The sequence below is a fragment of the Gambusia affinis genome, linkage group LG10 (assembly GCF_019740435.1).
Source record: "Gambusia affinis linkage group LG10, SWU_Gaff_1.0, whole genome shotgun sequence".
Taxonomy (NCBI): Eukaryota; Metazoa; Chordata; class Actinopteri; order Cyprinodontiformes; family Poeciliidae; genus Gambusia; species Gambusia affinis.
Window position 1 is genome coordinate 19,858,288 of NC_057877.1, and position 23,936 is coordinate 19,882,223.

At 37.4% G+C, this 23,936-nt stretch overlaps 2 protein-coding genes across 2 annotated transcripts; one reads left to right on the plus strand and one right to left on the minus strand.

The window, feature by feature from the left end:
- Nucleotides 1–1,603: 1,603 nt before the first annotated feature.
- On the plus strand, nt 1,604–16,139 carry rhpn1 (rhophilin, Rho GTPase binding protein 1). The gene is made up of 16 exons (XM_044129874.1): nt 1,604–1,846; nt 2,003–2,108; nt 3,752–3,867; nt 6,836–6,964; nt 7,569–7,644; nt 8,988–9,065; nt 9,230–9,354; nt 9,530–9,696; nt 10,321–10,508; nt 10,831–10,987; nt 11,324–11,449; nt 11,563–11,757; nt 11,834–11,910; nt 12,609–12,755; nt 13,291–13,443; nt 13,523–16,139. Exons 1-16 carry the CDS (start codon nt 1,827–1,829, stop codon nt 13,730–13,732), a joined length of 2,070 nt encoding a protein of 689 aa, XP_043985809.1. The 5' UTR covers nt 1,604–1,826; the 3' UTR covers nt 13,733–16,139.
- Nucleotides 16,140–16,903: 764 nt separating this feature from the next.
- atpaf1 (ATP synthase mitochondrial F1 complex assembly factor 1) lies at nt 16,904–21,509 on the minus strand. Its single transcript, XM_044129875.1, has 9 exons — nt 21,272–21,509; nt 19,935–20,043; nt 19,783–19,845; nt 19,519–19,581; nt 18,736–18,786; nt 18,590–18,637; nt 18,323–18,418; nt 17,429–17,536; nt 16,904–17,357 (listed from the first exon to the last, which is right to left on the minus strand). The coding sequence occupies exons 1-9, from the start codon at nt 21,484–21,486 to the stop codon at nt 17,172–17,174; spliced, it is 939 nt and encodes a 312-aa protein (XP_043985810.1). The 5' UTR covers nt 21,487–21,509; the 3' UTR covers nt 16,904–17,171.
- Between the last annotated feature and the right edge of the window lie 2,427 nt (nt 21,510–23,936).

A 23,936-nucleotide genomic window follows, 5' to 3' on the forward strand; every position in this document is an offset into this window, starting at 1 on the left:
TGCATTTGCAAAGAATAATCTGCTTTTTATATTGCTCTGAGCTTCTTCCTCAATGAGTGGCTATTCAGCCCATGTTAGTGTACAACTCATTTGATAATGATACTCTTACCAATTTAAGCCAGCATGCACCATAGCATGCTATTTTGTTCAGGCATTGATACACATGCCATTGAAACCAGAATTGGATACACTGAATAAAAAGACACATTTTTCTCACTCTCTGAAGTAAAATCAGAGGAAATTTCTCTTGTTTTACATTAGTTGGAATTACCAGAACTATTTATTTGTTCTAAATGCCAGAACACATAAACAAAGCAAGAACATTTAAGAGATTATTTTGTAACTTTCTTTGAATTCTGAACTTTACATGTATTTGGTCAGTATCAGAGATAACTGTCTTTTAAACTGTATGACTTGAAACAAACCCAAAAGATGTGAGCCAAGTCATACAAGCCATAATTTTTGGTTTCAGAAGTATTTTACACGAGTTCTTCTGATCTCACACAACAAATTGAGGTGTTTTAGCCATTTCCTTTAAATGCATCTACAAATGTGACCCCAATTTACTAAAATATCAGAAATTATCCCATCAAATTTTAAAAAGCCATAATATGACAATTTCACCAAATGACTTAGAAACATAGTAATCATAATGTATGAAATGTTTGACTTTTAAGAAAGCAAGAAAAATCTCTTCAAACATTATCTATCTTATTATTCTGGCAGGTAGGAGATAGATATAAGTTTGGAATAAAATCGCTTGAAAATTTCTTAGATTTAATCAATTTTTAATCTCTGACCCAAAGAGCAAGTTTAAAAATGACATTTTTTTATTAGTCTATTTTTTTTAAATGTTTAAAAAATGCAGCAGGGTGTATTTGGTTACTTTTTAGAAAATCCTGTGAAACTGATTAGTTTGCTCAATTGAATTCAGTTCATACTTTAACTTTCATAATACATGAATTTTAATATATCTTTCACAGAGTGGCTCCTCAAGGATTTAGGATTTTTAGGAGGACAAGGCTGCCACCTGGTGGCCAAATAAAAACAATCGCTGCTGATCTTGCGAAAAACAGGCATCATGTTGTCCAGAAAATAATTATTGAATAATATTATGCATTGTAGTTTTTATTATAAGGTTTAATTCTAGTTTTAATGTATTTAATATTCGTCACTGCAGGCGAATATGATTTTTGCTCCATATTACTGCAATTTGATAAAAATATTGTACAGAGACGAACAGGTCAATCTTCAATATATTTACAATTAATTAAGAAAACAAAAGATTATAATTCTATTTATTAAAGAATACTTTTAGCGGGAGCAAAGTATTACTACTATTATTTCAGCTGTTTTTATGTGCGAGGGGAGGTTGCTGCTGCCGCCACCGTTTTGGACTCGGTACACAAGCCACTGCCCCTGTCGTAACCATAACAACGATCTGAGCAGAAGGAGGTGGGAGGAGTAGAAAGGGTACGCCCTAAAAAGCTTGTGATTGGTCAGTTGAAGTAGCCGATCTGCCTCTTTCTTCTCCTTAATTTGCTCCATCTTCTGTCACATTAAAAAGCCGCTTCCTGATTGGCTACGTTTCTTCTCCTTTACCCGCCCTCGGTGAGTAATCTCTTTCAGAACTCCGTCTGAAAACAACGACAAGGCTTTATCAAGAGGAAAAAGTGTTCAGCTTGGCTTGTTTTTATGAGATAAAGGTTCACCTGCCTTTGGTCTATACTTTGTTACTTTTGGTGCGTTGCTGTTTGTACAAAGCTGGCAACGAGGCTGTAAGAGATGTAGGGGTCGTTTAAGCCGCCGGGTGTTGTTGGGTTACGATGGAGGGACCTGCCACAAGGCAAGTGGTTTACCGTTAGCAAGTTGTGGCTCAAGTGAATAAAACTTGTTTTGTTTAGTTTTTTTTAGTTCAAATAAAATGTGAAGTGCACACTACTGTGCAATGTGTGAATGTGAATACTGAGTTTAATAAATCCAATGTCGTTACTCTTCACAGAGACTTTGAGTTATCCCTGTCAGACGGCGCCTCGGACGAAGACGACGACGACGACATGCCCTTGACGCTGCCGACAGACAGCAGCCACAACGGGAGCATCCGCAAGGTGAGACACCAGAAACTCACCCTGATATATCTCATCTGCCTGTTTGATGATTATGGCTTGCTGCTAATAAAAACGCACAATTCTCCATCTCAGATCATTACACTGTTACAACCAATAATAATAAAAAGTCTTTTGCTTTTTTTTTTTTTTTACAGCAGAAATGTTATGTTATGGTCTATACAGTCATAGAAAATTGCTGACTTGACACTTGTTCATCACGCAGTCACTAACTCCTCCACATAGAAGATAAGGAACAAGGGACACTTGTTGCTGTACTCAGTACTTCAGCTTATTAAGGGAAAATTGAGTGGTAGGAAAAAGGCACACAAGTTGCCATATTCAGTGTGTTAATTACTAATAACTAAGATGTAAGGAGAAAACAAACTGGACTGCTGTTCAATGATCCAAGGTCCTCTTTTAAATTAAAGTAACTTTTGCAGATTCTTGCTTAAACTCAAATCACCTATTTTTAGATGATTGGTAGCCGGACTATTCCAGGGGAACTTCACGTGAAAAGTAAAGACCCCGGCTAGTGTTCCAACCCGTTCTGCTGTCCAGCCCTTGTTCTGCATACTACACAAAAAACACATAAGTATTCATTAAAAAATGATGGACAATCAGTAGCTTCGGCAAAAATATCTAACTTTAATATATAATCCTCTCAGTAGCTTGTAAATGGAAGGATTTTTTTTTCTTGTATAAAATATAACTTGCTTTAAAGGTAGATCATTATCTTGCAGAATTAAATCCAGATCTTAGCAAAACATGTTTTTTGTTTGGATTTAATTTTCTAAATTATGTGTGGACATGTTTGAAACCATTCACATGTTGCATTACACCTTGTTGTTTTCATTCACTGTTAAATAAAACTGAGCATTTTGGGATGCGTGCAGTGATGATTCACCAGTGTCTCCTTTAGATGTTTTGTGCTCTGTTGTTGAGCAGCCTCTGTCCTGCTGGCTCCCTGATGGTTGAGCAGAGGTGGGAGCTCAGCCAGAATCCTAATCCACACAGGCACTTTGAGGATTACTTGACATTCGCATGTTAAATAAACACTTTCAATGGGTGAGCAGGAATGAAACGGGGAATTGAGTACATTATAATGAAAGAAGGGTGCAAGTTTCCTGCGTGCAGGAGGGAAAAGGTGATTAGAAAAAGTTATGTGGGGCGTGCCGTGGTGGCGTAGGGGATATTGTGACCCATGCTTGGAGGCCTTGAGTCCTCGACGTGGCTGTTACAGGTTCGACTCCCGGACCCGGCGATGTTTGCCGCATGTCCTCCTCCCTTTCCTGTCAGCCTACTTTCATATAAGGGACACTAGAGCCCACAAAAGACCCCCTGGAGCCCCTGGGGTGCTACATTGACCCCTGGAGGGGTACAAAAAAAAGTTATGTGGAGAAGCAGAGGGAGTATTCATCATGTTTAAACTTCAGCCCCTGCTTGATATGAACTCATTTTCTTCTCTTTTTATTATTAATCTTAATAAACCCGTCTACTGAAGGAAAAAAAAAAAAAAACTTGCAGATTCTGGAATAATCCTAATTCTATCAAAGTAGTTTAACCAAATTCTCAGATTTGTTGCTGGATGTAAGAGTCAGAAAAAAAAAGTTTTCTCCTCCTGTGGTTTAATGTTTCACCTGTAGGGTTGTGATCCCTTCGCTCAGACTCAGCGCAGTAAACTGCAGCATCGACGAGCTCGCATCAACCAGCAGATCAACAAGGAGATGCGCATGAGAGCAGGAGCGGAGAATCTTTTTAGGTAAGCAACATGAACTTACTGCACCGACGCCTTTCTATGAACCACACTGTTAATGTACTACATTGATCCTCTGGCAAGGCAGAAATTAGACAAAACTGACAGGAGTATGGATGTCTTGACATACTTTTTTTAGAACATTTTTGTTTAGAACATTTTTGTTTGAATTGCTGATCACTTGTGGATTCTTGTAGCGCTCTTTTTCATTTGCATTTAAACCTCCTTCTTTCACCATGTTCTGCTTTGCTCACCACAACAAAAACGCTTGCACATTTAAAGCGCCCTCTACCATAAAACATCTATAAGAGATGTAGAAACCGTGTTTTTTTATTCACTGTAATGTCTTTTGCCTACTAACAAAAATCCAATTTTAAAACATTATTAAACTTTTGCCGAGGATGGGAGAAGGTCATCCTCGGCAGAGAGAAGGTCTTTCCACCTTTTCTCTGCCCGTTCCTGTCAGATTACTTTCAAATAAATGGCTGATTTTCAGATGGTAAAACTTTGTTATTATGGTTTGTAAATCCACAGAAAAGGAGAACGTTTATTTTTTGGGTGTGGTTAAATTCAAAATGTGCTTCTCTTTACAGTAACATGCATAGTAAAATTAAACATTGCATTTTATCTGAAACATCCAAAAGTTACAAAGCAGTTTCTTTCTGTGTTACTGTAAAACTACTAGTACAGTAAAATCTCACAGGTTATTTATACCTGTGCTTCTGTACAAATAAAAGTCAACTAGTATAATTAGAAAAGATCTCCTTTATCAGTTGTTTTTTTTATGTAAATGTTTCCAGAAGTGCGACTGTGTAATCAGATGCTATGATTGACTATAAAAGCAAACTCTGCCAGGTCTCAGTGTGGTTGAAGTGAACTCTCAAGCAGTTTAAATGCATATGTGAATGCCAAGAGGACCGGAGACCGCTTCACAGGGCGGAAGCGGACTATGGCGAAGGGAATTCTGGGTAAATAGAACCAAAACAAACGCACATGTCTGGTGCCAGCGGGAGAAATGACTTATGGTCTTTTGCCAAAGACAAAAGAGAAATCCTAGAAACTCTAAAATATTCATTTTTGTTTAGATTTTACAAAGAAAGTTGCGCTCATGTCTTCCTCTTCAGAGCTTCAGAGTTTTTGTGTAGCTTCTTGAATAGGTTTTTTCAAAGGGTTTAGTAATGAAAGTGAACTGGACCAGCTGAAAATGTAACAAATGTAGCAATTGTGGTCCAGCTAAGTCTACAAATCATATTGTACACTGGTTTGTTGTTTGTGATTTGTGAGATCTTTTGGATTTGACCCTTTGTTTTCTCATTTTCTGCTTTCTTTTTTTTGTTGAAACGATTAATCACACATTAGAGCTGGCCGTTTTTTAAGCTGTTGTGTTAAAACATGACTACTCAGGTCTGTGCAGATAATGAAAAAAAGCAAAAAAAAGCACTCCTGCGCCTTCTTTTTGGACGCTTGGTCACAGAGACAAAGAGGACCCCCACACAGCCTGGCAGCCTGTAATCAGCCAGCTTTGTGTCCGCCTCCCGTCCTGTTCCCATGCAGAGATTCCCAGTGAGTTTCACTGAGCTCATCCCCCCACTCATCTGGCTGGCAACCTCCCCCTTCATAGCTTGTTAGTGTGTGTTTGATTATTCACCATGCAGTTTTACTCACTGAGACTGTTGGGAAACTGGTTTGTTTTTAGGAGTGCTGTCCTGTGGGAGGTGTTCAGTGATTCTTGATGTTTAACAAAGACGGGCCACGCTTTCAGGTTTCCTCTTAAAACTTAGTCAGGGTTTTTTGTTTTGTTTTTTGTTTTTTGCTTGATGTGCGTGCAAGTGTGTGTAAATGAAGGGGATATTTGGCAGCCCAGGTAAAGCTGACTAATCAGATTGCCTTTGGCGTGAGACTAGATAAATGTGTATGCTTGTGTGCATGTTGAGACTTGAGATGGGAGTGACCAGTAAAGAGACTGGTAAAGGTTAGGAGCTCTGATTGGTTGAATTAACCCTGCTGGTCTGTTGTTTGTTTTGCTTTTTTCCATTTTTTATACCCAAAGTAGGAAGAAAATAAGACTCTTTAGTTGTTTGCTTATTCCAAGTTATTGCAATATTATCGCAACTCAAATGATTTCCCAATATTATGCAATCCCACATTTTCTTTTTGTTTTGTAAATTAAAAAAAACAGTTGGAGAGTTAGAAATGAATATATATGAGGACTGAAGTTAATAACATCCATGAAAGGAAATTGGGGGCGGGGGGAGAAAATTGCAAAATGTTTTTTCCTTGACAGATTACATGGAGAAGCAAATGAAGCCAGACAGTGCTGACAAGAAAAGACCCTGTGATCAAAGAGTTGTGAAATTGTACAGCTTCAGCTCCTTACACACTTATTAATTCATCTACAAACTGCATGTTTTTTAATGAATGTTCTCCAAATATAGTGGAGATATTTGCTATTCTGTGTTAGCATTGCAGTTAACTTTATTTCAGCCTGTTCTTATGGGCTTATTCAATTATTGAGTTCTGGAGGTGGAATAATTTACTTGCCAAACCCAATGATTCCTGAGACTTCCTGGAACAACAGTGTGAGCTGGCTTTGCTCTGTGCCAAGTCTGTGTTTAGAGAACAGTAGAGGCTCTGATCGACTAATAGGACAGTGGAGTTATCCAATAATAGCAAATCCATATATTGTTTTTTAACTGTGTAAAAAAAGTGGTCCATAAAATAAAATTTATTTGAATTACACTGTGTACGCTATTGTTAGGTAAGTGAGCAATATGTCCATATACATTTCTGAACCCCCAAACTGTAAAAATATGCACATGCCTGTTAGATTTGAGCTGGCGGTGTGTTTTCAACACCCTACATTAAGGTGTGAATATTTATTAGGCAGCTTCTATTATATCAGGAATACTTTTTTTAGGGGAACAGACGGGGGGCTCTTTTGATAATTGTTCCTGTTTTTAATTTTATTTTGCAGGGCAACAACCAACAACAAGGTGAAGGAGACAGTGGCTCTGGAGCTCAGTTTTGTCAACTCCAATCTGCAGCTGCTCAAAGAAGAGCTGGAAGAGCTGAACAGCAACATGGAGGTCTACCAGACAGACAGGTAGTCACACAGACATAGTTCATGGTCTGTTTGTTGCATGCAATTTAGGCCACACTCATTAAACTAATTACAGTGGGCAAAAACAAGTGGATATTCTTTTTTATGGTCACGCTCTGTTTAGGTTGCATATCTGTCTACGGTTATGTTTGTGCTTTAATCTTTCAAAGTAATATATTTCTTCCTTAGAAAGGATCATTTTAGGTCTAATTTAGACTGCTTTTACAGTTGGGTGTTCAGTAATTATGCCAGTAATTTACAGCTATAGAGATGCAAATTTTGTCTGTCAGTAGGTTTTCTTCGCTTCACAGTCCAAGGTCAGGGCCAGGATGAACCCCCTCAATTGTGTCTTTAATGACCCCATCACATGCATGCATGCTTTATTTGCAGGGCTAGTTAATGGTGGGGGCTTATCTCTGGGTTGAGCGGCCTGTGAGGCTTAATAATTGGCTTTAACATTGCTTGTTAGCAGGATCAGTCAGAGAGTGGAGCCCCCTGCTGGGTTTTAAGATGAGCAGATGGCGGTGTGGCCTTGTCTTCTGTTTGAAACCTGCTTAGTGCTTACGTATGACTAAGATCCACAACGTGTATTTATGTCTGTCTACAGTGATGCCATCAGTGTTCCCATGATCCCCCTTGGCCTTAAAGAAACCAAAGAAGTGGATTTTACTGTTCCCATCCAGGTGATCATTATTCAGCTTTTTGTTCATGAAAAAACATTTTGCCTGATAAACTGTATATTTTTGTAAGAAGAGCTCAATTTAACTAATTATGGACCTGATGTTCCAAACAGCTGATTGGATGAGGCATTTGAGCGAAAGTCACACAATTGGATTATCCAAGTGGAACCACAGGAAAACACTCTGTTAATTTAAGTGTCCAATATTTGAGCCAATCAGCAGACCTCAAAGGAAAATCGTAAAGCGCGGTGAGATGAACCCTCGATCAGATAATCTTTAGATCTTCCATATCCTAAAGAAATAAATGTTCATTACAAGTTAACCATTTCCTATTCCAGTTTAAACTGGTTTCAGAACAGTGAAGAGTCTCTACACACATAGATCCATAACCTGCTTGTTAACAGAAAGATTAGGAAGAGCTTTGATCATTTTGTCAACATTCACTTAAAAAAATATGGATATTTAGTGGCATGTCAGTCAATTGCCTGAGAATAAACATACCTTCATACCAAATACCTTTTAATATTTCTGCTATTAAAAGTTATATCTGTTTGAACACACGCAAAGCACATCACAGCCAGTCTAGCATGATAGATTAGTTTTCAACTTAATTTGGGAAATTAATATTTTACCTGAAACAAACAAAGAAGCCTAAACTTGTTTAACTTTCTAATTTACTCATAAGAAGGCTGTTTTTTTTTTAAATCTCTACATAAAACTGCAAAAACAGTTCAACTGTGACTGTCAATAAGTTAGAAAATCATTAAAGACTGAAATTATTTCAGTTAAAATAATAAAACCTCAAATATGTGCTTATACACAGACTGATTGTCTGTGTATTATAATAATTTCTTCAGCAGAAATTATAATAATTTCTCTTGAAGCACTTTATGTACCTCTACCCTTAAATGGGTTTATATGCTGAACAGGAATATTTTTGAATCATTGATAAACTCAGAACATTGAATTTATCAATATTTTGATAAATTATTGATACATTTATCAATAATTTATTGATAAATTAATTATTAATAAATTCATTATTTATTTAATTATAAATAATTATAAGTATTTATAATTAAATAAATAATTAATCATTTATTAGGCACCTGATACACATACGCCTGTGCATCATTTTCTCTCTTCATGAAGGATTCTTACTGTGCAACAAGATCTGTTTCAGCTTTGATATATTAAGTCAAGATTGTGCAGCAAAAAGAGAATCTTTTTTTTGTCTTTTACCTAAGGATAGCTAAACTTTGTGTGGCACGGAATCCTCTTTTGCTTGTTAAAGGTATATAAACACATAAAAACAATGAGTTTCTTTTATCTGTCCTCTGTTGCAGGATTTCATCTGTGAGCACTACGGAGAGGACAGCAGTCTGTATGACAAGGAGATCAAAGAGCTGATTGAACTCAGACAGGTTCATAAAAGCACCATCACAGTTTTATACACAGCAGACCTCCCAGAGGTTCAGTATTGGATTTGCTTCCATGAAATTGAAAACCCCCCAATGATCAGCAGTGATGGACATTAGCAGGGATTTTGTATATCTGTTATAGTTCTGTTTTTTTTTTTGTTTGTCAGGCGATGCGCACACCCAGTCGAAACCAGGCTGGACTAGAACTGCTGATGGAGTACTACAATCAGCTGTACTATCTGGACCAGCGCTTCTTCTCCTCACACAGGAACCTGGGCGTTCACTTTCACTGGTACAACATGTTCACTCTCAATAAAAATCTGGGAAATTATCCTCACTTATACATCACCTTTAAGGTGATTACCATTTATATGACCATATAGAACCAGCCTGAAGTGGACATAATGTCTCTAATTTTGGACTCTTTAAGTATTTATTTAAATTAGTGCAAACTCATAATCCCTCAGGTATGACTCTCTGACGGGGGTCCCGTCGTCCCAGCGTGCGCTGGCTTTTGAGAAGGGAAGCGTGCTGTTCAACATCGGAGCCCTGCACACGCAGATCGGAGCGCGGCAGGATCGCTCCGCTACAGCCGGCATCGACAAGGCCATAGACGCCTTTCAGCGAGCTGCAGGTGCTGACTGAGCTCACATTTACGAAAACACCTCAGATATTTAATTCAATTGTTTTGTGAGACTTGTGTAATAGAAGCGCAATGGAAGAATCTCTGAAGTTGCTCTGCGTAATCTTCCACTGAAACTGCATTTTATTTTTGTCTTTAACCTTAGATCTAATTTTAATTTAATGCCTAAACTGTTTTCCAGTCCATTACATGTTGCCAATCATTAGGATTATCAATATGTAGATTTAATAAATCGTTTTAATTAATTGAATATTATTGAAATTTTTACTTGAGAAATTGATTTATAAGTTACCATTGTTATAAATGATACATTTGACTAAATTTAGAACATTTTTAAACAAAAGAGATAAAAAATATTTGTTACTGTAAGTTTTATCTTATTTTTACAAAAACATGAATATGTCATGAATAAGACATGAATATGTCTTTGTAAAAGGAGACATTTAACACTATTGTGTGTTATTGTGCTCCGTCGTTCACAATCCCACAGTCAAGGTAATTTTAGGGAGACTTTGATTTTCCTTCTCTTTGAGTTTTTCCTGGTTTTTCCACTGTTGAGCAAAATCTTTAATCTGATATTTCACATTCTGAGATACTGCCTTCATTGTCCATTAGGTGCATTTAATTACCTTAAGGAGAACTTCTCAAATGCTCCAAGTCTGGACATGAGCGCTCTGTCTCTCAGCATGCTGGTTCGCCTAATGGTTGCTCAGGTGCAGGAGTGTGTGTTTGAGCGCATTACAATCACCACGCGGGACACGAAGGTTTCCTCCCAACTCCAGCTGGCACAAGAAGCTGCACAGGTGAGTTAACTTTGCTTTTAGTGTAACATTCGATAAGTCATCATCAGTGTTTTGAATCTAGTAGAAAATTATGTGTCAAAGCGCATGTTCACAACTTTTACCTGCTACTTTGTGAACTCAAAGAGCTTCAGAGAACATCCTGTTGGTGGATGCATTTCCATACCGGAAGAAACAGAAATAATCTTTACATGTCATAAAAAGACTTTGGGTCTTCAATAATTTGAAAACACAATCAAGATTTATTTAGCTACTTTTGCTTAAGGTTGCAATTCGCCAGTTTTTTGCTTTGCAACACACACTTTCTTTACACTGTGTTCTGCAGGTGTCGGATGTTTACTCGCTGGTGCACCAGACGATGACGCAACCCCTGATGAAGGACTATGTGCCATTTTCATGGGCCTCCATGGTTCAGGTTAAATCTGAACACTTCCGTGCTCTTTCACACTATTACGCTGCTGCTGCGCTCTGCGACCACACAGGTAAGGAGATACCAAGATTGTTATTTAGTTTAGTTGTTTTGGCCTCCACTTATATCACTTTTTACTGCGGAGTTTATTCCTTTCATCTATAAACCTGAAAAACATAATGAATTTTCATCAGCATAAGTGTATTCAGGTAGAATAGGAACCTTATATATTACTGATGCTTAGAAATTTTTTGAAATGTGGGTTTTGTGATATTAACAATGTGTAAAAAGACAGAGAATCTTTCTTGTTCCTCTCTGACGTCACTGAAGCGCATCACTTCACAATCCCACCACACCTGGTTCCAACAACTCATCCGAACTTAACTTGTTGTATTATTTCCTCCTTTAGTATCTTCTGACAGAGAGGAGTGTGATGAGGAGTCAGACAAGGCCTTCCTCAAGTTTTATGTCAACATTGCTTCAGGGCAAACTCTCAGCCTGATTCTACAGAATCCTGAAAAAAGGCGAAAGCTCGGTGAGGCTACCTGTTTCAGAAATCTGCTCTCAGCAGGAATTACATCACTGTCACCGTGGACTTAGTGCAGATTTATTACTCACTGCTTTAAAATCGTTTGTGGTGACATGAAGGTAAAGCCCACCTTCGGCGTGCGGTTATGAGACACGAGGAGGCCATGCGTGTCCACAGTCTGTGTAAGATCTTGAGGAAGATGGACATCCTGCAGGACGTTCTATGTCAAACACACAAACGTGCCCTGGAGAAGTACTTGGAGCTGGACCGCGAAGACGACTTTGATGAAATAGCAGAAGCCCCAGAGATACAAGGTGAGAACTTCTTATAAATGCAGTGTTTCATTTAAGCAATTCATAAATAACTAAGTGTGACTTATTATGTTTGCAGCTCATACTCAGCAGAAACCAGACATCACTCCACCAAGCTTCACCACAGTCCAGGTTTCTGACATCTTTCAAAGACTGGTGAGGAAGAGAAAGCCTCTTTTTAGATATGGGAGACATCAAATTGATGCCTTTTTGAATCATGTGTATAATTTGTCTCTATGATTTCTTTCATTTATATCAAGGGGAATTATGAGAGCCCCAGAGTTTGTAGCAAGCAGTTGTTATTTGGCTACAGTTGTAATAAAAGTGTTGAATAATTTGTAACAATTCATACTTGCAAGACTAGAAGATAGAGCTTAAAGAATGGCTTAACCAGATGAAATTTAGGGCTTTAAAATGATTTAATTGAACTTTAGAACAAAGTCTAACCAAGATTTGATGAAGTTGCCAGAAGAGGGAGCTAATGTGGATAATAAATAAACTCTGTGTGATATTTTTGGAGAAGGTTTTGGAGGCAGAGTGAGCAAATATTTCTAAGTCCAAGATATGACATGCTTATTATAAGGGGAAACATTTATCCCTATAATAATAAGGATAATTCTGCTTCAGCTTTTTTAGCATATTAGTCTGTTTTTCAGTTGATCTTGACATAATAAATGTCACATTAGATGGTTTGGATTGACATTACATTTAAGCTTATTTGATAGGGACAGACACACATCACAATAACTGGATCTTTTAACAAGGGTGTGGACACTTTAGAGCGACTCTGTAAATATTTATTTAGAAACAATTAAAAACATGACAGTCAGACAGAACTGCTTCCTGTGCCGCAGGGCCCCTTGTCAGTGTTCTGTGCAAGGGCCCGTTGGGGCCCCCCACGTGTGATCTGCCTGCAGAAAAGAGAAGGTGGCATGGGTCTCACACTCCGAGGGGACTCCCCTGTCCTGGTTGCTGGAGTTGTACCTGGAGGCTGTGCAGAGGTGAGACTAACTGCAAGTGTTTAGGACCAAGCCTTAAGAAGAACTAAATAATGGCAAGATGAATCCTCTGGAAAGTATTGGTATGCATAAAATGTTATTGACGAGAAGTTCATCAATGTAATAACGATCGGTCATGGAACTAAAAGAAACCAAGTGTTTGATTGGCTGGTGTCTTCCTTAGTGAAATGGTAGAAACAGACTCTATGTTCAACTTTTATTAAATAAAGAATAAAGTTCCAGAACAGAAAATAAGAGATGAGGATGATGAAAATTATGTAAAAAAATATGCACCAATCAGAATTTTGTCCATGCTATCTAGTTTTTCAATAAGAACAATTGTTAGTTTAGTTTAGTTTCCATGACTTGTTAGAATCTATGTTTGATCAGTAAAAAGATCAAATTGTTATGTTTTCTTACTTGTTGGTCACTGATCAAGACAGATCAACTGAAAATTCAACCACTAGCCAATTTCTAGTAAAAACTACATATTTGTTACAGAGAATGTAAAATTTAATTACATTTGTTTGATGTTCAGGAGGCAGGACTAAGAGAGGGAGACTACATTGTAGCAGTGGATGGACAAGACTGTAAGTGGGCCAAACACGGGGAGGTTGTCCTCATGCTGACGAGCAGCAGCGACAGAGAAGTAGAAATCAGTGTGGTGACGTTACACTCACATGACACACAGGTAAATGTGACGATTTGTGTGGAGCAGGTGCAGATCTGAAAGAGAAATCGTATTGAATAAATCATATTTGTCCATGCAGGTGGAGAGAAAGGCGGCCATGTTGTCCCACAGCAGAGACAAAGAAAACAGTCGCCAAAGGCTGCTGAGCGGGGCAAAGGGTCAGAGCTCCGCCTCCTTGTTGAACTGGAACAGGAAGAAAAAGAGGGAAGGCAGCGGTGTCGCCAAGAAACTAGGAAGCACTTTTAGTTTGTCTTTTGGAAATATCCGTGACACGGAGGCCATGTACTGAGACGGGACTGTGGCGGATTCACTCAGGGACCAACAACAGCAGAGAAGGTACGGTGTACAGCAACGGTTGGTGCTGAGCAGAGGAGCTCAAGCATAGAAAGGCAAGTCTCTCTGTAGGACTGGACAATTTTTTAAGTCAAAATGTGAGTTTGTTTGGCAAAGAAGCTGTGACATAATCATGTAATGAAAAAGTCTACTTTAAAACATCATGGCTTTGTTTTTACCTTGCATACTTTTTAAAAATTTGATTGTATTTGTAAATTTGTCCTGACTTTCTCTGCTGTAAATTTACTATTTCTACAAAATGACACTTATGGAAATCATAAGAAACAATAACGAGACCAGACGTCAACAACAGCTCTAAAGCGAGTGTCAGTATTATTGAAAAAATAGGTTATTTTCTCCACCTAAGAAAGCCTCAGTGGTTGCATCCATAAATTTTTAGTACATACTGTAGCAAGGTATGCTGTAAGGGTTGAAAAATGTGTTGTTAGTTGAAAAAGTTTATGTTCTTGATTTTAGAATACCGTAGATAAAATCATGCTGACTTAAAAAAATGTTAAGTCAAAAGACAAATCAATAACAAATTTCTTACTTAAAAAAGTTGAATGATGTTGTTTTTATTTTATTTTCAATCTTTGTCTTCATCAGCATGAACCTGTTGTATGCAGGTCTTGGAATAAGACACTTATCATCAAATATATGGAAAGTCGTTTGTTTTTATTGGTTTTACTTCAAAAGAAAAAATCCAGATCCAGAAAAGATAAATCTATCACATTGCTGAAGGAGCCTACAGGCATTGTGATTAAGAAGTAGAAACAGTACAAATATTTAATGTTTTATTATAATCCAATGATGCTTACTGTGTTTTAATGGATTAAAATATTACCTAGGGAGATTCAAGAAGATTGAAATTTATCTTTGTAATACAGCTGTTCATTTAGCACAGACAGAAAAAGTAGTTGCTGAGGAAGGCAAATATTGAGGAAAAAATATAAAAGTAACATTTGGAGAGAGGAGTTATTACTTAAAAGCTTCCAATCAGATCGATTTTCAGTTCACACTGCAGGGGGCGCCCTTTCACATTGACCGGACAAAAAAAATGCAATAACAAAAAGTTGCTCTGACTGCAAATGATTCAAGTTTTTTGCATCATTTTTGACAAGGGTATGCAGTAAGCCGCCCTGAGAGGAGAACCTCACTGAGCCCGTAAAAATACACTAATGCATTGTTCTAAAATCCTAAACAGAGCATCAGTTACTGATTGTGCTTCATGGTACTGTACCTGGTAAACATCGCAGTAGATAAATAAAACAGTTATGTCTCGAGATCCTACACATTTTGTAAAAGTATTAAATTTGCTTTATTTTACCTTTACTTTCCACATATGGGGATGGAAAACAGAAAATGAAGTATGGAAAGAAATATTTTGAGACTGTTTTTCTCTTTTTACTTGAGTTAAAGATGAACATTTTTTATTTTTTGGTAAATAATTACTCAAGGAACCTGATTCCTTCATTTATTGCAAACTTTGCGCACCAGGCCAAATTACAATAGGAAACAATTTAAGAGCAAACCATATGTATAAAATGTAATTTAAAGGTTGACCCTGCTCTAAGGCATAATGTAGCTTTTTTATTTCATTTTACAATAGGAAGAAATTGGCAGGAACTGTGGCTTTAAATGTTTTGATGAAAAATCTCGATGTACCCTTGAAAACGTGAAAATGCCCTAACAGTCAACTGGACGAGAAGGGAAATTTATGAATGAACTCTGGATTCATACAGAGTTCATACCGTATGAACTGTGTAGTGGTGCTACTCAGGTTTCTCTGAGAATATTCTGTAACCATGGCGATGAGAAACATCTCTCAGTTTGGATAACTATGGTGTGACGCTCAACTCTCCTTCTAATAATTGTTTAGTTCATTTCTCTTTAGATTATAGGCACTTGAATTTTCACTTGTTTTGTATTTGTTTGTAGTTTAGACATCTTTAATGCACTGTGAAATTTTTTTTGTTTTTTTGTAGCTTTATTGTTGCAACAATAAACTCACACTGAGGCTGTGATTTGTCTGGTGAAGTATTTCATGTGGTGCGACTATTCCAATGTCAACAGTGGGTTTTTTGTATGTATATGTGAGTCGAGTCACTGTTTTAGTTTCTTTAGTTGAGGATGTTAATGGCAAAATATTTTTCATTGTTTTTTAAATTTTGACAACTAAAACAGCCTCATCGTATGGCTTGTTTCAGGTAAATTTCTCCCATCAAAATGTGTCGTTTCACTTCAGTTGTTTTTTGTAGCGATAGTCTTCCGTATGCACAGATGAAGCACACAAATGTTTTATATGTTTTCTTTAGTTTGGGTTTCATAAAAATCTAAAATTCACCCAGAAGTACAATTTGTAATAGGTTCAAAATGAAAGCCTTTGCTTTATGATAAATTCAGCATGTTATTGTCAGCAACTTTGTTTTTGTTTTTAGACACGTCTGGTTTTGTGTCGTTTTGTATGAAAAAGGTCAGCCATGATAAATTGAATTCCTGTTGACAATCCCTAACAGTTAGGGGTCTGCACTGTCTTTGATGTATAAAATGCCATCAAATTGATAAACACATAGTTCACTTGTGAGGAAACTGAACCTAGTGAATTGTTTTATATAAATGAAAAGTCACCTTTGTTTATTTTAAAGAAAGTAAACAAAGGTTTATTTTAAAATGGTGAGTTCTGAGGAAAATGTTAGGCCACCGTACCCAACTCCTCACCCTCAGCTATGAAATATTTAAAAAATTATTTTATGGACAGCTCGTTTCATGTCACCTCAGAATCTCTGTAAATTCAAAATCGGAGTTTTCACTCAACCATTGCAGTTTTTATTTTTTTGTTTTCAGCCAGTCCTTGGAGGACTTCCTGGTATGTTTTCAGACCATGGCATGCTACAGGTTCCAGTTCTGGATTAACTCACATTTTCTTTAAACATCCTCTGATACTCTATAGAAGTCAAGTTGGAATCCATGGCGATGAGCTGGCCAGGTCCAGCTGCAACAAAGCTCCCCCACATTATAATACTTTCAGTTATTAATGAATATAGCAATTATTGTGAAAAATGAAGTAGAAGATGAATACATGCATGTCTAACTGTCGTATAACCAAAGAGAAGAACACTCAAGACTGTTAAGGTTTATTATTTTTTTAATTAAATATCAAAGGTAGAACTTTGAGCTTAGCTTCAGTGTTTACAGAGTCTCTTGGATCCAGTCTGGAACAGAGTTGGGCAAACGTTTCCATTTACTCCACCACATTATTTCCTAAATCACTAAATGTCGGCTCATAAGATGCTGTTCCTGTGTCTTTTCTGCTCACAATATCCATTTACGAGTTTGGATCCACATGGAGAGAGGAACCATGACGCTTCAGTCCTAGACAGATAAATAGTCCCTGGTCATCTTCTGATCTTAGGAGTGCCTGCTGACCCCAGCCCGCTCTGCTCCAGCTCCGCTATCACCGACATGTGCTTAAAGTCTTCAGGCTGGTGGTTAAACGTCTCCACCAATCGGTACGTCTCCTGCTTCTGTGTGCCGTAGAACAGCTGCACCTGATTGGCCAAGCACTGAGCCTGGTGGACAGTCTGAGAAACAGAGAGATGCTTTAAATGTCCCTGAAGACATTTTAAAAAACAAGATTTTAAAACAGGCTTACGATAAACTTGGGATCCATCTCTGCTGTCATGAGCACGACGCCCTTCTCCTCCTTCAGCTCCGGGTAGTGGTAGAGGATCAGCTGACTCGGAGCGTTCTCGCCAAGTGTCTGGGTGCAAACACAGGAAAAAAACTTTGAATGCTGGCAAATATATTTTTTTACGCAGATTTGCCGATTTTAGATGTCCATGCATAAAATATTTACATAATTATATATATCCGAACATATAAAAATATGTTCGGATATTTTTAGGAGTACAACGGTACAATCAACATATCAGGCTGGAAAATAAGTGAAGTCATGACGTCAATGTCTGACATTACAGAAATCCTACATTTGTTTGAAGATTGTTTAACAGTTTAATCTCTAGAATATATATCCATACATAAATGTTTTTATCCATTCATATCATTTCATTGCGTTTTAGGTGTATTTTTTAATTTAATATTTTATGTTGTTAGGAAATAATCCAGTTACAATGTAAGGAATTTTTAAACTTCATTTTGGATCAGAAAGGAGCTGACGGAACTTATTCGGACAATTTTATATTAAAATAATGACTAACCAGAAAATACAAAAAAGATATGGTGTTTGACTTCTGTTCTGTTTGAGGAAGCTCTGCTTGTTCTTTGGAAATAAATAAAATGACAGATATGAGAAATTAAGTGTGGACCATTCTGGCCATTCACGGAAATTGTAAAATTTTACTGAATTGATATTACCTTAAGTCAAACAACTAACCTTTCAAATGACCTGATTACATTTGTTTTGCCAGAGTTCATATTTCCAGGCTGTTCAAAGAATTGTAGGAAAATTTGAGAAGCAACCTGAACTAAACATGAGCTCACTTCCGGTCTGTCAGAAGTGTGAGGTATCAAATGTGAATCGGTTTACCTGGATGTTTATAAGTGAGGTGAAGTGCAGCTCATATCTGGACCACTGACCCACGAAGAACTCATAGCCCTCCTTCTGAGGCAGAGCGTAAAGGAACTGGAGAGAGCACACAGACAGAGGTGAGCAGGGAATCCATGATAGAACAATAGCAATGAAAAATCTGAAATGATTTCTGGTTCTGCAGTTCACAATCTCTCTCACATACACACCCTAATTTGGTGACTGTGCTGAAACTGAACCATGGCTTAGTTTCAGCAGGGATCTTACCATGGGGCAGGATTTGGATCTGCTGAAAATCACATCATACATCTGGGACTGCAAACAAGACAGAAAGCAGATATTAGAAGATCAGCACCTCATTAAAGTGGCAATGTAAACTATTTACATTGAGGATTCATCGGTCATGAACTCACTGGAATGGCGGCGCTGATTGTATCTTTGGTTGAATAAAACTGCATCCAAAGCTGGAAGAGTGGTAGATAAAAGTTCAGTCTAGAGCTAATTTGCAATTCACAAATAACAACCCCCAGAGGGCGCTATAGAGTGAAAGTAAATCTGAAGTTTTGACTTCAGGGACAAAAAGAACAGAAAAATATTGTCTGAACCAAAGTGAAGAACCTAACATTTTTTTTTGTTATTTTCTTTTAGTTTTTTAGTTAGTTAAGCTAGTTTTATTTTAACAAAATTTACCAGTTACAGTAGAGTTAAGAAACACAGATTTACACTGAGGGTACTTAACTCAACAAAATGTCACTTATTAAATGCCCAAATCGCCACTCACTAATTACTATAGCCTTTATAAATGTTAAACAGAGTGTGAATATAGAGTATGAATATTCACCTCTGTGAATTTTCAGTCAGATATTAAAACTTCTACGTGAACCTGGTTCTACTGGAGTCTCCTCCAGCTCCTCTCCACTATCACCATGTGCTTGATCAGGATGAGGGAACGCAATGTGACCTACATAGACTTTGCTTAGACCAATTTTTGCTATGTGGTTTCATCTTACAAACCAAATCTAGCTTGAAGTTAAATTCAATCAAATGAACTTGGTCTGACTTGGACATTTGATATTGTGGAATGCTAGTTTTGAATTGTCCCATCCACAGTAAGAGAATACAAGTAAACACAGTTTGTTTTAGGTTGAAGTGTTGGTTTGTTTTTTTTAACCAGAAAGCTCATTGACCAAACTCACCTGTGAGATCTCCTCGCCAGTCTTGTCCTTGATCATCTCCAGATTAAGGATAGAACCTAATGTCTAAAGGAGCACAAAATTGTTTTTACACATCTTCCTCTTGGTGAAAGGTTTTAATTTCTCTCTTTTATATACAAAAAGTTAAATTAATAGTATTTAATTGTTCAGTATTTTTGCTGAAAAAAACCCAACTAACTAAAATATTTTTCAGCCTTTCAAACAGTGACTCTGCTATGCTAAACACATTCAAGATCTGAACCTCACCTTGTTTTTTGTAAAAGCTCCAGATGCTCCATCACCGGCCGCCATCTTATCTCTTTTCTCAAACTAAAAAGAGGAAGGAACAAAATGAGTTCTTTCTTTTGTCTGATTAAAAATAGCCAATGCCTGAACGAGGAGCTAAGCAGAAACATCACCTCCTGCTCCATGAACCGGACGAACTCTGCCTGCTTGGAGTGTCCTAGGACGTCCTTCTTGGCCTCATGCCGATTCTCCAGTCGCTCCTTATATTCCTGGGGTTTCGCACTAAAAGCAAACAGAAAACTGATCACTATTTGCTCCACAACAAGCTTCTTCAGTTGAATACTTTTCATATTTTACTGCCAATGCATTGCAAAAACACAAAATCTTAACTAGTATTTTTGGTCTGGTTTCTAGTGAAAATATCTTGGAACACTTGAAATAAGACAAAGCTAACTTTTCAGCAAGGAGGAGGAGCTTAAGTCAATAATTTCTTAATATTGATGGAAAAGACACAACTTCCATTGGCAGATTATTTTATTTTAAAAAATTGGAAAAATGTCTTGTTGTAAGTGATATAATCTGCCAGTGGAAATAGTGCTTTTTCCATCAAAATTAGGTTGATCAGAAGGGATGCACCTTAAAGCTGCAGGTTAGTAGTTCTCACAGGCATTTAGCTGTTTTAAATTTAAAATGTATTTCCTCCAGGCTCCTGCTGTTTTGATGGACCTGTGTTTAATCTGCCAAGCCAAACAATGAGACTCCAGTGAGAGATGAAGACTGTTGTACTTGTACGGAAGTTGAGATTTGCTCTTTGTACAAAAATCTGAATGTTTTACTGTGTTACTATGGCCACAGGATGTGGTACCGTCCTGCATACATATGTAGCTTAGTCAATTTAGATTATATTTGACTTATTGCAGTGAATATGCTCAATGCATTTTGTAGTATTTTCAAACTGGTATTCACTTTCTTCTACAGTTTTTCTATTTGCACTTTCCAGGATTTTGCTTTATTCTGCTGCTTTTGTCTATTCCTTACGTTTCTGCAAATCTTCTGCAACTGACTTCAAATCCTTCTGAAATGTTCACTAAAATATTCAATGTACAGCATTCACACTGCATTTTCGCAAAGCATTTTTTTCCCAGTTTAACTTTAATTTTTAATAGTTAGCATGTAAAGGGTTGATTATTTTGGTCATGTCCACTCTTTATAACCATGGGCTAAAATTCGGCACTAAGTTTAAGCTTGCTGCTGAATTGGCCTAACATGTTCACCCCTTTTTCTATGGGATAATACAGCAGTAAGATTGGACAATAAGGTTTCAAAACATTTACGGACTTAATGCAACAGCGTGGACTAATGAGCCGAAATGATTAATTGACAGTAGGTCTTTCAGTCACAATTTCCTTGGCTCCACTGACTCCTCTCTGTGCTGTAGCATCTGATGATCTTTAAAATGACAGACACATGATGGGGTTTTGGACCCTGCTAGCTCCGTCCGCTCGCTGACCTGCGCAGCTTCTGGATCTTGTCCTGGTACTTGCTGTAGAACGGATTCTCCTCCAGCTCCGGATTCTTTCGCACAGAGAAGGCCCGAAACTGCTCTGGGACCAGCCCGGGGATCAGCGTCCTGGTGCCGGTGGCCCTGACGGCCAACATGCCCCGATAGAGACATGACATCTGCATCAACGCCGCCGACATCTTTCCATCGCTGCCGTCCCACATCTATAATAGTCCGACCACATATGTGGCGGCGCATGTTTTTGGTTCCGCCTTACCAGAAGTGGTGTTTCTCTCTCTCTCTCTCTCTCTCTCTCTCTCTCTCTCTCTCTCTCTTCAATTTATGCTAGTAAACTGTTTGAGAATCAGTAGAATTTCGTACGGTAAAAATATCTATCTATCTATCTATCTATCTATCTATCTATCTATCTATCTATCTATCTATCTATCTATCTATCTATCTATCTATCTATCTATCTATCTATCTATCTATCTATCTGTCTGTCTGTCTGTCTGTCTGTCTGTCTGTCTGTCTGTCTGTCTGTCTGTCTGTCTGTCTGTCTATCTATCTATCTATCTATCTATCTATCTATCTATCTATCTATCTATCTATCTATCTATCTATCTATCTATCTATCTATCTATCTTTCTGCCTGAAGGCCTACAGCCACCTATATCAAACCTGTTCTATTTTTAAAGCCTTATTAATAAACACTGTGAAGTTGTAAGAACTCCTTAATGGAAATATGAAATGAAATTTCATATCCTAATGTAAGTTTTTGTAATAGTAAGAGCTTGTAGATTGTATGTGATTGCTGAGACACCCGTTACCCTGAAGAGGCCAGTACAGACTATGTTTTGCCCCTGCTTCAATCCTCAGCTCCTATCTCTATCTTTAGTTAAAACCATCATCTGTCGGTCACAGAGCTCAGCAATAATCTGTTGCAGCCTGTGTCCTGTCCTCACAGCATGTAAACACACACTCATCTCTCTGTGTGTGTTTGCGCAAATGTTCACAGACGCTTTAAATTTCATGTGCATTTCCCTCATGATGGTTTGAGTGCTTCAGTGTTTACGCTCCACAATAATTTCTTCAGTTTCTTCTGATCAATAAAGAGAGCAGCCCGGAACAGTTCAGTGCTTCTGGAGCTGAGCATATGACGACAAAAATGTTTGTGTTTATGTGTTCACATTGTGTCTCAGCTGTTCATCACCACGTGGTTGACTCTTCACTCTATGACGTCATTTACTGTGCAGCAGGGAAATGTGAAAAAAGAAGGGTGGATTTTATGATCAGGCAACACGCCTAAGTGATCCTTTGTTCTGTACTGTCAAAGTTATTAAGAAGTTTTTTCAAGTTTCAGTCATTATGTAGACAGAAGCATTTATCATACTTTCTGAAAGGAAAGTCGATTTGAAGTGAGACGATCAATTTTAATAGAGTTCAAGCTTTTAAAGATGAAAATGCTGCACCTGTCTTCTTCAGAACCTGCTGCAGCTCAGTGTCAGTTTGCTGTATAAAAAAAATCCTTTTGAATACAAACATTTACAGAGTCCAAACTCTTTGTGATAACAGTGTGATTATATGTCACTGATAGAAGGCAACGGAAAATATGAAACGGACGGCAGTTTCTCAAAAAAGAAACTCAAATTTAAAGCTCCAAGATCCTTTTTATGGCCTAATTTAGGTTGGCCGAATATGAACATGAGGATATTTACACACTAAGGAGATTTTTGACTGTAAAATCTGTCAGATCACCTTCTGGTTGTTCACCTCCAAATAACAGAAAACAATATATTGCACAGTGAAACATAACACACTTTTATCTATGTGGATGCTCAGGTAGAAAGCAGCTAAAAGTTAGCAGGAGGTTTGAGGCTGAAACCTCCTCCCTCACAGATTTTCCTTCATACAAAACAGGGGATCTATTTTCTAAATATATCTCCTTTGTTTGATACCCGACCTTCTTGAAGTTGTCATTGCTGAAAGGCTCAATCTAACTATCCTCTTTACCACAGCACAGATTTCCAGATAAAGTCCTGGTATAGTTTGTCAAATGTCCCATGTTTACATGTGACAATAGAACAGAAGAGACTTTTGCATGACAAACCTTTCATTCATCTGGGGAAAATGTAAAAAGAAACTAGTGGTTGTTTTGGAGACTTGGTCACAGAACCATACCATACTCTTTAAAAATGACCTTTGGAGATTTCTCCCTCCTGTGTTTTCTCAGGAGAAACTTGGGACCTTGTCCATCTCCCTTGTCACATTTCCAGTTATCTTGATGGTGCTATGACTATGGATATGAGCAAGCTCGTATTTTATGGTAACGTTTCTTTTTTTAGGAAGATGAACACATGGCTGCTTTACTTCAAAGGCATGTTCTCTTGTCTTTCCCATTTCAATGACGAGCTAAAAGACAAACCAAATCATATTTAAGCAGCATGGATTACAAACTAAAAAAAATAGGTATAAATTATGTAGTGTAAATATAAAATTTTTGATATATATATATATATATATATATATTTTTTAGAAAAAAGGGTATCAAGGATTTTGTAAAGAAAATTTAAATTTTACTAAAGAATTTCTCCCAACTAATAAATTTATTCAGATTAACAATTTTAAAAACGTTATTTGTTTTCAATGTAAATGTACTGAACTGCAATATAAT